At 45.7% G+C, this 14,590-nt stretch overlaps 1 protein-coding gene across 5 annotated transcripts in view; it reads left to right on the top strand.

Moving 5' to 3' along the window:
- samd11 (sterile alpha motif domain containing 11) overlaps positions 1–14,590 on the top strand; it is a 98,738-nt gene that overhangs the window by 69,934 nt on the left and 14,214 nt on the right. For 4 of the 5 annotated variants that reach the window (XM_049580786.1, XM_049580784.1, XM_049580782.1 and 1 more), the window contains 2 exons: positions 4,919–5,011; positions 9,440–9,631. In XM_049580786.1, coding sequence (XP_049436743.1) covers positions 4,919–5,011; positions 9,440–9,631 — 285 coding nt within the window. The remainder of the gene's footprint in view (positions 1–4,918; positions 5,012–9,439; positions 9,632–14,590) is intronic. The other variant, XM_049580783.1, reaches the window with a different exon arrangement.

Genomic DNA, 14,590 nt, shown 5'->3' with positions numbered 1-14,590 from the left:
CCTCCCTCCCTCTCTTCTCCTCTCCCTCCCTCATTCGCTCTCTCACTCCCCAGCCGCTGGCTATTCAGAGGCTCTGTGAGAGGTGGAGGGGAGGGAGGAGGGAGGGGCAGAGCAGGGGCGCCGACGCTGAGAGTCTGGCTGCCTGTGGAGACTGTAAACCGTGGCTCTGCGGTCAGACCGGAGACTCAAACAGGCAGATAAGGTGTTTTTGGACCGCCACTCTCTCTCTCCTCTGCTCCCTGCACTCAGACTCCCAGAGGCAGTTAGAGCCTGTCGGTGTGTGTGTGGTTGGGGGGTTGTAGCAGTGGTTTGGGGCTTGAGCACATTTTTGTGTGTGTGTGTGTGTTTGAGCGTGCACACCTTTCCGTGTGTGGTTTTAAATGCTTGGTTTTAGATGTTTGCTTGCGTGTGAATCTGCAGCGTGTTTGTGCAAGACCTTTCTTTTCCAACCTGATTGTGAGCAAGGATTGCTTTTAAAGTATTACCGGCTAATTATTGCACGATTAGCATAGAAAGCCAATTCTAAACAAAGGAAACACTCCAGGATTTCTGATGATATTAGCTCTGTCACACAGAAGCAAGAAGGGAAATGTGGGTCGTAAATATTTTAAAACATCCCACTGCTTAACAGGAATGTAATCGCACTGCCATAACAAAATGGCTTCTCAGGGTTATTATTCATAAAGACATGCTAACCCATCTGTCAAGAGATGAAATTCACAGATGCCAAAATAGTCAAGTAAATAGTGAAATGAATACTTATTTTTTCCTTTAGAGCACTTAAAGGAAATCAGAACAGAAGTTTCAGTGTAGTAAGTCCAGTCTGTCTGTGTTTTTTCACGTCATCTTTGGGGCAGTGATTGGTGTCTTTGTTTTTTGCATTTCATTTCTAAAGGTCACCTCATAATAGACAAGTGTCGACTGTACTTTGCCTTCATCCTTAAAGTTGAATTTGATTCAATACTTTTTTAAAGTTTGGACAAACTACTTTTTGTGTTCATCATGTTTAGAGTAATGCATTGCTAAGTAGCACTTCTGATTTCACTGTTATCAGAGGTACTGTTACAGTACTGACATCAGTCAGTGAACCTGTGAAAATCTTGTGACTTCCATTTTGAATAGAAATCCAACAGAGTTGTTTGATGATGCCTTTAAAACTTTAATAGCGTTAATAACCTGTGGCTTGAACATTGACTTGAGCAGAATATTAATATGCATATTCTGACAAGAGCAGTTGCCTAGCAAAGCAGCTGTACGAGGAAGAAGCAGTTGAACGCTGTAATGACACATTGAAGAGATAAGAGTACATTTAAGAATGGCAGAGGCCACCAGGTGATCAAAAACATAAATATACTTTATCAGAAGGATTTTGTTGTGAGCTGTTAGTCACGCTCAGGTTAGATTCACCTTTTTTCCATCCATCCATTTAATCTTATGCTTAAAACAAAGAATTGAGTAATTTACAACTTACTCAGCTCAGGACTTATTGTAAACAACCCTGTGTTACTGCTGCTGGAAACATCACCTCGTGTGCAGACGATTTTTACAGGAAGGACCTACTGCAGCCGACAAAATAAAAGCTTGCATAAATAGCCTTTAGGTTCAGTTTATTGTGTTATGTAACTTTACTGTGTTGCAAAGGGGACATTTATTCATGTGACAGTGTCACAGGTTTAACAGACTGTAAGGTCAGCCATACGTCACACGTACCAACCCTGTCTTTCCATGATTTCCTTTCTTCTTCTTTAGTTCTCTGCCTCTTAAATTCTCTCTTCCTGTTAAAAAGACATTGAGCATGACAATCTGAGGAGCCATGGTTCTGTGTGTGTACGTTTGCACGTGTTGGCGATGGCGCATCCTCTCCTCAGCGTGAGCAGAGGCGCCTCTCTCCCCATCTCCATCACCCACCCCCATTCCTCCCCTGTCCTCCCCTCCCTCTCCCAGCTGCATCGGCCTGTAAGCCAATCAATGGCAGGGCTTTCAGGGCCGGCGGAGGCCCCGGCGCACGGAGGGGGGATCAATAAGTTATTAGCACCATTCTGTCAGCTGTAATGTGGAGATTGATCGGGGGGCTGCGGCTGGCGGCCCACCCCACGTCCCCGCCTGTCACTCCCCCCCCTTCTCTCCACACAGCCCCCCCTCCCCGGCCTGATAAAGATGACAGATTAACGGAGTAAGAGAGGAATTAAGGAGTCTGGCTGTCTGAGCTGTCACCACGCTCCATGGGATGGAGAGTGGAGAGGAAGAGGACTAAAGTTTGAGGGAGGAGAGGAAATCAGAGAGTAAGAAAGAAAGAGGAATGCCTGCCTGATGGTTTGCCCTGGTGGTGTCACATGAAAGAGAAGTGGTTTAGGTCCTGCTGTTTCCTCTTTCTCTGTCTGTTTTCATCCCTCTTTTCTCTCAGCGGGAGGAACAGCAGATAAGGAAGAGGTTAACTAGCAAGGAGGAATTGGGTGGTCGAAAAAAGTTTGCTTGTAGACTGTTTACCAGAAACGGCAGAAACAGAGGGCATAGCTGTTAATGCTGTTTGCACTTAATTATTACACTCTTTTGACAGTTAAAATCACGGTACACTCCTGACTCCATAACCACTAATTCTTCAGCATTATTAACAATCAGGTGATAGGGAAATGCCCGGGGTAGCAAACTTGACTGTAAGCAGTGTTAGTGGGAGTAAAAGGGTTAGCATAGACGCTAGCAGAGCTCAGGGTTTGGCATTAAAAGGGAGCGCCGGAGCTCTAAGAAGCCCCATTTAATTGGCTTTAAAAGCTTTCCGCCCTCAAATCTCTGGCCCTCGGGCACTCGCTCAGGAGACGCAGTGTCTTGAGTGAGGTCGGCTCAAGAGACGACTCAAGTGTGTGTTTGATCATGAGAGACTCTGGGTGTGGGTGTAAGCGTGTGTGTGTGTGTGTGTGTGTGTTTGGAAGAAGAGGGGGTTTAACTAATGGGGGTTCTCTCTCTCTTTGTTAATATTTCACTAATAGGATAGATGGAGACCTTTTTGTGTTTGTCTTTTTTGTGAGAGGGCCTGTGAAAGAAATGGACTGAACATGATTTTGAAAATGAGAAGAAAACAGAGTGACATATCATAAAAGAGATGACAGAAAAAGTAGGAATTGTGAAAGACATTCAGTATATGTGTGTGTGTGTGTGTGTGTGTGTGTGTGCATGCACTTGTCCATTAGCCCCCCTCCCTCCTCCCCACACAGCCTCCTTAGGATAGTATAGGGAGTGGATCTCCTCAGGACCTGAGAGGCAACATCAAACACTGGATCATTAGTGAACCTCCCCCCTCTCCCTGTCTCTCCCTTTCTCGTTCCATGCTCGCCCTCTCATCAACACCAGGGCTCCTTCAGCAGCCCAACAAAATCCTCTGAGTCCTGTCTAAGTGTCTCTCTGTCTCTTTCCGCTCCCTGTCTATCTGTGCCTTGTTATAGAGAAGAAAGAGCATAAGTTTGGGTGATAGGTTAAGGGTTAAAGGTCAGACTGCACTCCAGCTTCACTTCTCTGTAGATGACTGTCCGGGTGTTGCTAAGGTAACAATAATATCAGGAGTGGACACATGACAGAAATGTTGTTTGCTTGGGTATTGCTATGAAATTACCTTGTGTTTTTTACACCATGTTCAGTGTTTCTCCGCGATGTTTACACATGCTGTGCAAATGATGAAAAATTGCTTTGTTGAAAAAGGGAGACGGAGAAAGAGAGAAGAACCGTTCTTCTCAAGGGAGGGGGGAAAACGCTCCCCCCACCATCCCTAAAAATAAGCACCGAAAAGTGAGAGAGAGAAAGCGAGTGAAAAGAGAAAGAAGGGAAACAGTTGCTGCTGTGGCTTGGCTGTCTGTGTGGAGGAAGAAACGGAGTCAGAGAAAAAGCAGAGGTGCATGAGATAGAAATAGAGAAAGAAAGAAAGAAAGAGAGAGAGAAAGATAGAGCAATGACAAACGGCTTTTTCCTTCCTGCCGGCGCTGCGTGCGATGTGCTCTGCATCCCCTCTCTCGCTGATTAGGCCCGTATTGATTTGAGGTGTGTTTGAGGGGGGTGGAGGTGAGGCGATTGGGCGGGAAGGAAGAGAGGGATGAGAGGGGAGGAGAGGAGGAGGAGGAGGCAGTAGGGGGTGCTGTAATTGTACACTAGATGCTCCTCTTTGGTGGCAGGGGAGGAGGTAGGGGGAGAGCAGAGAGGAAGAGACGGAGGCAGGGTGGGTGTTAATGGGAGGAGAGAAAGAACTCCTGATGGGAGGAGGTTTCAGACACACCTAGAGGAGAAAGAGAAGGAAGCAGATGGAGAAATGAGAGGAAGATCCGAAGTGTGTTTATGAGGGGAGGACAGCAACAAGAGAGAGGGGAGTAGCTGTCGTGGAGGTACAAAAACTAAAAATAAACACATGATATAGTCATAATGTCGGCTGAGAGGGATTTCTCAAGCAGCTGAGAGGCTCTCACGCACTTTAGCTCAGTCGGAGGCTTTTGTGCCAACATCTGGAAAAAGCGAAGAAAGGAAAGAGGAGAGAGGAAGAGCAGTGATAACACTTGAGGACAGACTGTTGGAAAGAGACGTTGGAGGAGACACAGAGAGACAGAGCCCTCCTCCTTCCTTCAGATAGACAAACACACACACGTGAATGAGCCGGGCAGATCTGTCATCCACGGCGGTGCAGGCCCCCTCTCATATCTGACAGAACAGGCACATCTCCAGATGCCCGTGGCTCGCTTCACTCGCTCTGTTTCTCTCTTCCCCTCCACCTATCACTTGTTTCCTCTCTTTAGCTCCTTTTTTACTCTCTCTCTTCTAACTCTGCATTTTCAAAGCCGCTGCCATGTACACAGGTAGGCATAGAGCGAAGCAGCAATATCGGCAAGATTTTACTACAGTCTTCTTACTGACTGCTCTTGTCTCTCTCTCTCTGTGTTTACAGATGACCTTCTAGGCAAGAGAAGAAGCTTCTCTCCCAACAGCAGCAGCGAGTGTCCCTCTGACAGCAAGAAGTCACGTAGCGTATCCCCCAAAGGTAAGACCACGCAGACTATTTGTGTGTTGTGACGTTACAGATGTGCGTAGACACATGTTTTCTGAAAGGACACAAGTGGACATTGTAGTAGGGAAGACAGGATGGCTGAGTGTTTAAGTGAAAGAGAGGGGAAGGAAGCTGCAGAGTAAAGAGGAGGGAGGCATGAGGTGTGATTGGTTTGGCTGCTGGTGGTCAGTGTGTTAGGGTTAGTATCACACACACACCTACACACACACAGTCTCAGTTTCTCACATACTTGAAGACACTTCCATGCCATTATTTCTTTTAACCCATTCCTCTCTCTTGAACACTCACAGTTTGATACACACACACATTAGGGGAAGTCAGTAGAGGTTCAGTACACCCAAAATTACCAAAACATAGTATTTTGTCACATATTATTATCCGTATGGAACCATGAAGACACCTACTGAGTTTTGTTTGGAAGACTCTGCTGCTGCTCTAATAAGATGGATGTTTTGTGCACCACAAAAGAATAATTTGTGGTGCTCAAAACATTGAGACGTGACATTTAAAAACTCTACAGCAACTTTTTCTTCCATGTGGAATGACTGGAATCCTTAGTTTACTCAACAGGCCTTACTCCGAACAGTTTTCAATGTGAACGCAGCACATACAGTAATATAATCCCTAAATGATGTAATATCTTAGACCAGTGGTCATCAGCCAGGGGTCTAGGGGTCTCCCAGGGCACCTTGCAGGAGTTTCGGGGGTCCCCAGAAAAATGGGGAATAGTTTATTTCCACTATTTAATACTCTATAGAAGCGAATAAAGGTGCTTTTTATTATGCTAACTTCCCCACGTCCCTGTCTCCTTCTGTTACTGGGAAATTGTCCTTTTCCGCCATCATGGAGGATCTTCTATTATCTTAAAAGCACCTCGAGGAGACAAAGGGTGAGGAGAGAGTCGAGGCTTCTGGAGGAGCTCAGAGAAAACACAGGTGTATCCTGTGCATCTCTTTCTTGCATCTCTCTCTCACATTGTCATTGGGAGGCACTAAGATGGATAAACACTTGAGTGAGTGAGACACATTAGCATAGTGAAAAGCACCTGAAGAGTCATGAGAGTGACTATTCTGATGAAAGGTTTCACTTCCTCTATCGCCATCCTCTCAACTGTAGTTGACAGCTATAGAATTCTGGTCTTAATCATATCTGACAGCCAAAATCTTTTCAGATGATAGTCTGTGAAACAAAATCTTATCAAATGTATATTAATAAAGGGGTCCTTGACACGAGAAAGGTTGAGAACCACTGGCTTTGGTAATAGCCTCTGTATATAGAATCAAATTTTTGCAGCCGATCCTAACACACACTTTTTTACCTTTTCATCTGCTCTACGAGAGCAACATAAATAACGGATCTTGAGAAGGCATACGTTGGCAAGACAATGCCCCTCTGTAGTTCTACAATCCGGTCACCATCCTCTATTATTCATACCTCCCTCATGCGGCGTGAAACCGGGCGCCCGGTGTGGTGCCGGCACAGCCACTGGGCCTGTCCCTCTGGGCTCCTGAGAAAGACTTCCTGACTGATGCATTATACAGCAGGCAAAACCACAAAACCAAGGGCAGCTTGCCGCACATCCAGCCTCATCTCTGGAGACACCTGAACAACATGCATACACATTAACACACACACACACTCTGGTGTAAGCCAAACATCATCGGCACACAAACAGTGATACAAATAGCTCTGATTATTTGACATGTGGGTAATGTATTATTTTATGGTGGTAAATTCTGTGTAATAAATAGATGGGTGGGAGTATTTGTGTAAGTGCAGATTTAGCTGTGAGGAGCTCAGACTCATCCTGGTGTTGACCTTTGCCCTCTGGGTGACCTTTGACCAATGGCAGCCTGCCTGGAGCCTCTTTCTCTGTAGAGAAGCACTCATTCCTGGCCATTATAGTCTTACTTAGACACAACCCAGCTTCTGAATGATGCATGGGTTTTTGTGGATGTGAGTTTGTGTGAGTGCGTGTGTGTGTTGTGTGTGTGTGTGTGTACTCGTCTGTGTCTGTTTGTGCACTGTGACTTGGCTTCCTTTTAAGGCAAATGGGGCTGTGTGTTTTTATTTTGACTTTGTGTTCTTGTGCCTGCGTGGTTAGGTTTTTGGCTTTTAAAGCAAACAACCCCTGTATATGCCTCGCACATATTCTTCCTTTGCGGAGTATTTGCATAAGCGAGACAGATAAAGAAGAGTGTTTGTGTGACTATGTGTAAGTGTGTGTGCAGCCAGCTGTCCAGAGAAATGCATTTAAGCCACTTCACAACACTGCTGATCCTGTGTCTTAACCTTGAGCTCTGTCCACATTCAGACCCCGACTCTGCACCTGCATGTGTCTCTATATGTGTGTGAGCGTTATCTACGCGTGTCTTCTTGCCTGCAAGTTCGTCGACACACATTATCCCTTAATGACTAATGCAGGTGGAGAAATAGATTGAGTGAGAGAGACAGAGAGGGTAGCGTAGGGATGGAGCCGGAGAGATTGGATGCCGCTGTGTAAATGATGTCTGTTTTTCTTTCTGTTGCAAAGTCGGCACCCCCTGCTGTGTTTAGAGAGCGAGAAAACTTCAGACAGTCACAGACGAGTTGCGTGCGCACACATACACACAAACACACACACACTTGAGGACCTTGGGTGGATTAGCTGAAGCTTGGCGGTGGAGACAGAGATGCTTGCGTGCTTGCTTCCTCCCCCACCACCACCTCCAACCCACCTCCGCTCCTCAGCGCCACTCCTGCTCGCCTGCCCGGGGCCAGGCTCAGGTTTCAATAAGAAGGAGGGTGGTAAAAATAACCCCTGCTTTCCTCTGCTTCTCCCTCCTCCTCATCCTCTTTCTCCCTCCTCTAACTCCCAAACCACCTCCCCATATCCCCCACCACCCTTACCTTAGATCATGTTACTATTGACAGAGAGAGGGAGGAGGGAGGTCAGAGAGAGAGATTAAGTGTGGGGACTGACAGCTAGATAGATATCATACACCACATCACCTTCACAACACCTTAAACACAGCACAGCAGCGCACATAAATACACACTTGATGGAAGAAGCTGAGCCTTTTTCTGTTGTCTGCATTAAAAAAAGTCAAAAGACAGTACAGTAAAACAACCCTACTTATAACCTTTAACCTTATGTGAATGTTACTGCAGGGTTACTGCTTTGCTTTCCCTCGCATCAAATAGTGAGTTCATGCGAGGGTCAGGCTCAGATCATTAACAATGCATTGCTGTATGTATATATCTACATCTGAAGAGGTTTCCAATCCATCAGGGATTTTTTTAATGAATAATCTGCACAAGCATGTTTTTTGGCTGATAACTGAGGAAGCATTCACGTCAGAGTGCAGTAATCGTCAAGATAGAGGGTGTATAAAATGAGTTCTGGTTAGTTATTCACTTTGTGGTGTTTACTATGGCAGTGTGTCCTGATTGAATGTTGTGATGTTTTTTAGAACTGCCTAAGAAACTGTTTTCATCCTAAAAAATACACACCTGTCTTATCGTCCGGAATTACCAAAAAGCATTCCTTCTCTCTGAATTGTGAATCTGTAGAAAGCTCAGAGTGCTCTGAATTACTCATGAGCTCTCCATTCAGAAAATCTGTTCACACAGCTGAAAAATTCACTTCAAAAAAATTCATGTTTATAGTTCAGTTTTAATTTTGAACTACGTTCACAGTCCCAAAATGAAACTATTTTACATGAATTTCTTCTATTTATTTATTTTATTTTTTTAATAAAATAAAAACTTCTGATCGTCATTTCCTCTCAGATATTTCCCAAGACTGATTGGAGTCTTCAACTTGATGTTTCGTATTAAATTTGTTGCCAATTTGCCTGACATTCTGACTTTTTTCTCCTGGCAGGCACAATTTGCTTAAAAATGTGAGATTTTTTCCGTTGAAATCTGTAACTGATTTATTCATTAAACTTCTTAAAATATTTATATAAACTGACATCAGCATTACAGGTAGCTGCGCTGTCTGAACTGCAAGCCGATGTCAGAGTCCGTCCTCTCGTTGAAAAGTGTTTCCCTCCTGTTAAAATGCATATCTACTCTTTGTGGTCAGGTTTAGTTCAGATATAGCTATTGTGAAACACGAATCGACAGGGAAACAGTCTTCAATACGACAATGGCATTCTGCATGTGTCGTTAATCCTTGGGTGCCGAAAAATGTTGCATGAACGTTAAATGACGACGAGATGAGATGAATGAGATGAGTGTAGACGTGAATGAATACATAATTATTTAATCATATGCTGAAAAGATAGCTCACTGTACAGTATTGAGGTAATGGCATGATAGAGTTATAGCGCCTGCAGTGTCAAGTCAGTATTTGTCCCCTGATGAGATGGATATTGACAGTCATTGATTAACATAATGTCCCCCTCCTTTCCTCAGAGAACTCCCAGAGCCCAGTGGTGGAGGCAGGCGGCAGCCACGGCCACATGAGCCCTGAGGAGCACTACAGGCGCATGATGTCAGCGCTCAGCGAGCAAGGGTCCTATGAAGAACAGCAGCAACGACTCTACCAGCTGGCGAGCAGCATGGGTTTGCCCGGCCATGGTCAGTCCACTGGCTCTGTATTTGTAGGTGTGTGTGTGGTCATCATTATCCTCAGTGTCACTGTATTGGCTTTCAGATATCTGCAGATTCATGTTGTTGCACCTTACTGTATATACCTCAGTGCACAGTAGATGTTTAAATTCAGAATTCATACTCTACCAGTGAGAACTGACTCATGAAAGATCTAGAGGTACTCTTCCCTTTAAACTTTGAAATAACTTTAAAGTTAGTTTGAAGTAACTTGAGATTTACTTCAAACTAAAAGAGGTTCCTTTGGAAGCACTTCACCAGCTTCTATAAAAAACACCTCTTCCATCACCTGTCACCAAGTCACTGTGATGCAGTGCTACTTTGTAACCCCAGAGTGTCGCACTGTGTTCAGGGTACCATGTTAAGGTGTGCCACACTGCTGCCATTGTAAAACCCCAGCCATGGAGACGTCTGACATTTCTATTTGCGGTGCTTGCCCACCCGGTGTCAAAGTGTCACTCAGGGTGATTTCTGACCACCATGGCTCTCCGTTGTTAACAACACCCACAAGGCTTTGCATGCATCAACACCGCGATTGATCCAGGAGCTCTCATTGGCTGCCTGCCAGCCCTCTAAATCTCCCAACACCCTGGAAACCACCAGTGTGTCCCAGTTTTTCTCAATTTCTACAGTCACATAAAATTTACTGGTTTTAGCTTGAGAGAATTGTAGTTTGAAAAAAAAAAAAAAAGAAAATGAGAAAAGTTGCCTCGTTTGGATTTTATAAGTTGGCTTTATATTCATCTCACTGTGGCTGCCATTAAATGTTAACCTTTTTCTCACATTTTTGTAAAGAATGTAACATTAAGTCTTACCAGCCTTTATGAGCTCTTTCGCAGTAGCATAAATCCAATCGATGCCCTGGCCGGATTGTAGTTTGAGCTACTTTTATTTTTATTTGATTAGTAATGATTTTTAATTGCTGGCTGCAAATCTAGGGGGCGAAGCCTATAAACGCTTTAATTGCCTTTTCCCCATGTCTTAGAGGAGTTAGAGGCAAGATGCAGTGCATTCTGGGGGTTTTATGGCCCAGGGTGCAGTCTGATCGCTGGCTTCCTTTCCCAGAAACCTCGCCGGTATGAGGCAGACGCTCTGGCGCAATACAGACATACTCGCTCCCTTTCTTCACTTCCACATTCCAAAATCGTTTGATAGTTTCCAAACTGTCCTTTATTCAGCACACGTGCATTCCTCTTCCAAACTGCACTTAAAAGCTTACTACGTGCAGAAGAAGAGGTAAAGAGAAACCAGAAATATGAGTCCAAAAACAAAAAAAAACTGAGGAGAGAAGTGGTCAAAGGAAACGAGGGAGGAACAGAGACGAGGGAAAGTGAATAAATAACTTCTCCTGGAGCAAGAAATCAAGAAAAAAACCAAATACATACAAGTTTACGGTTCATTAATGATGCTCAGGTCACACACTTAAATACAACTACCATTTAAAACACAACTTCACGGGAAGATTTCCTCGTAGCAACGTGTGTGTTTACATTTGCTGTTGTGTTTGTGCGTGTCAGATCCTCTAAGCGGATGATGAGCCATGGGCATCACAGGCTTTGCCAACACTCCCTGACAGCCAAGCCTTTGGTGTTACTAATATTCCTTTTCTTCCACACCTGGCAACTTCCTCCGTCGTAACCAACTGCTTATAAGTTTATGTAGAAAACTTATTATAACACCACCTTCACATCCTCCCTTTCTCCAACTAACAATCAGAGCTTGTTAAGAAACTGACACTCTGAGACACAAACAGTCCAGGAGGTGGGACACGGGGACGCCTTGTCTTTTGAGAGACTGACACGAATCACTTCAGCGAGAGCCCCTTGACATTGACCTGGTCTCTGATGGGGCCCCTGTGACCCCCTCCTCCCTCCCTCTTGCCACCCCCACCACCACCACCACCACCCCCATCACCCCTACACATCTCCATCTCAAGCACTGCTTTTATATCCTCCACTCCCCTCCTCCTTTTCCTTACCCCCACCTCCAACTTTCCCTTTAGCCTTGGTCCCCGCAGAGCATCCTTTCATGTGTTTGAAGTGTGGGGCACAGAAAATTAAAGTGTGTGTGCGTGAAAGAGGCAGGGGTGAGGAGGAACTCTGTGTGCATGTGTGTGGGTGTGTGTATGAATGTGTAGGTGCAAGGTGTTGTTTGAGAGGTTCTCTCTGGACCTGATGGGCAAAAGAGGAGTAGAGAAGGGGAGTGGGGGGCTGCAATTGGGGGTGGAGGTGGAGGGGTGGCAGGGTTGTAGAAATGGCCAGGAGGGCTTTCCCTCCTTCTTCATATGATGAAAGGAGAGTGAGGGAAGGAGAAAAGAAAAAAAGAGGTGGGGGTAGATATCCAGATGAAAGTGAAGGGAGGGGTGGGATGGAAGGGGCGTGCTTCTGTTTTGTCTCCTGCACTTTAGTCTGATTTGAAAACACGGCGCTACACACAGCATCTTTATCACCATCATCCCAGAGAGCCTGAAAACTCGAGCACGTGACTGGTCAAAGTACAGACGGTCAAAACCTTCCGAGCGACAAACTCGCCACATATTTACTGCTTGCTAAGCCCATGATATCGGCTGAATACCTCTTCCTGAAAAGATACTTAATTTTCTGGTGTATGGTGCGCTTTAGCGGATGGATGTCGGCTTTTGTGTACCTGCCAGTCCGCCAAATCCATCACGAGGCCGGCCAAGCTGCATCAGTGTGTCGCTCCTCTGCATTCTCACGCCGAGAAAAACCCAGCTTAACCGAGGGGATTTAGGCCCAACACCAGGAATGATGGCGGGGAGAAAAATGGGATGGCACAAAAGAGGGATAAGCGGGATGGGTCCGAGTGGTAAACTGGGACCTCCCAAAATAACTCCTGCAAAGCAAGACGTGTGTGTGTGCGAGTGTTGGTGTGTCCTCAATTAGGACTAATTTGCAGATGAAGGGACTCTCCCCTTGAGTTTTAGAGGGGGAAATTCTGAATCTGAGTACCTACTCTGTACATACACACACGCGCACACACACACACACACACACACACACACACTGAAGGGTAGAGCCCCAGGTGACCCTACTCCTCTCCGTTCACATGAAAGAGAATTAGAGAGAGTGGGGGAGAGAGGGAGACAGCAAAATATGGACCCAGTGTTGAAGTGAAGCTTTACAAACATGCACTGGATAATAAAAGAGAAAGGATTAAGACAAGAAGTTGAAGAAATAACGGACAGAATTTATCAAGTCAAATTTGAATTTCAACTATTTTATACAGCGTGCATTGTCTGGGTCAAAGTCAGGGCCCTAGCTACCACTGAAGACTCCCATCTTGGGATTTCAGTCTGATTTTCATGTTTTTAGACTAAATATCTTTGACTGAAATAAAAAAGCTAAATAAAATAAACATTATTTGGTATTCTCAGACAGAATTAGAAAATATAATTGAACAATGAAATTGTTTTTATGAATATTTGAATAAATCTCTGGCAGTCTGGTTTGTAGCTCAGGCCAGTGGGGTTCAGCTGGTGGAATCTGGACTCATAACCTCAGTATTTTTCTGGCTCCGGCCCTGGTTAAATATAATCACAGTATTAGTCAGCGGATGGAAACAGTTGTATAAGCTACAAAAGCCTGTGCTGAACACTGGGCAGTGTGTAGAGTTTAAAAGACGTGGGCGTTTGCAAGGCAGGGAGAGTCTAGCAAAGGATGCTGTTGAGTTGCATTGTGGGAATTGTAGGTTACAGTGTTTTTAGAGCCTGACTAATTAAGGTCTGCAGCCTAAAGTTAAGGTTTCTCCCTTGTTTCGTATTTTGGCTGCGATATAGTCAGCATATCTCGGGCTCTGTAACATCGATCTGCACCATTCTTTTGTTTAAATCCGTTGCTTGGAAGTCCCCAAACTTTATGGAAGTGCGATACTAAATCACTGGAGCACCCCGTTAACTGGCCCAGTCGTACAGAATAATTGGTGAGGCGGGATTGTGACCACAGGAAACTCATAGAGGTCAACTCTTCCACCCTGTCACCCCTGCACTGTGTATGCAAGCGCACAACAGACTGTGTGTGTGTGTGTGTGTGTGTGTGTGTGTTTGTGTGTGTGCTCTGGGGCTCCAGTTCCCTCTGATCCCTCCCTTATCTCTCACAACCCCCCCCTCCCCCCCCTCCCCACACACACCCACACACACACACACACACACACACACACACACCCTTGTCTGCCGCCAGCCGAGTCCCCTGCGGCCTGGCGCAGCAAACAGATCGATACACCGGAGCTAGGCCGCATTAATATCTGTCGCTTCACCCCCCCCCCCACCCCGGCGCCTGCTCAACTGCTTCAGCACACACACAGCACACAGAAACACACAGCCAGGCACGCACACGCAGGCACCTAAATCACACAGACACACACAAACACACGTCACACCCGCACCGGCGGCGGAAATGGCCCCTAGCTCCCGAGGGATCTGTCTAATTAAAAAAGAGGGGGAGGAGGGGAGGCGGAGAAGAGCGGAGAGAGAGGATAGATAGATTGAGGCAGAGAGAGGGAGGAGAGAGAGAGCAGGATGGATTTTTCTCTCATTAGAAGCCATGTCTCCTGGTGTGGCCTGGCCCGGCTGATAATGATGAGGCCTCTTCTCCTACGAGAGCGAGAGAGAACCGGGCCTGCTGGGAGACGGAGAGAGAGAGAGGGGATGAGTGAAGAAAGAGATGGAATGAGGCGAGTGGTGGAGAGCAGGAGGTGGAGATAGGGGGCAGGCAGAGATAGAAGGAGAAGGTGTGATGGTGGCGGAGGTGGGGAGGGGTAAAAACACTCTGTGCCCGACGTGTGAAGTCGTGTTTTGCTCTGCCGTACAAAAACGCACTGGTCATTATTTGTTTTGAAAACATCATCACACACCATCATTTTTTTTTCATGGTGTCCTTCTAGCCCTTTTTCATTTTTCAGCTTCCACCTCTTTATTCCTCACATTTGCTTGAAACCGGT

Source organism: Epinephelus fuscoguttatus, linkage group LG7 (genome assembly GCF_011397635.1).
Source record: "Epinephelus fuscoguttatus linkage group LG7, E.fuscoguttatus.final_Chr_v1".
Classification (NCBI taxonomy): domain Eukaryota; kingdom Metazoa; phylum Chordata; class Actinopteri; order Perciformes; family Serranidae; genus Epinephelus; species Epinephelus fuscoguttatus.
The sequence above is the reverse complement of the archived record's forward strand: the minus strand, read 5'-3'. Positions and strand labels throughout refer to the sequence as shown.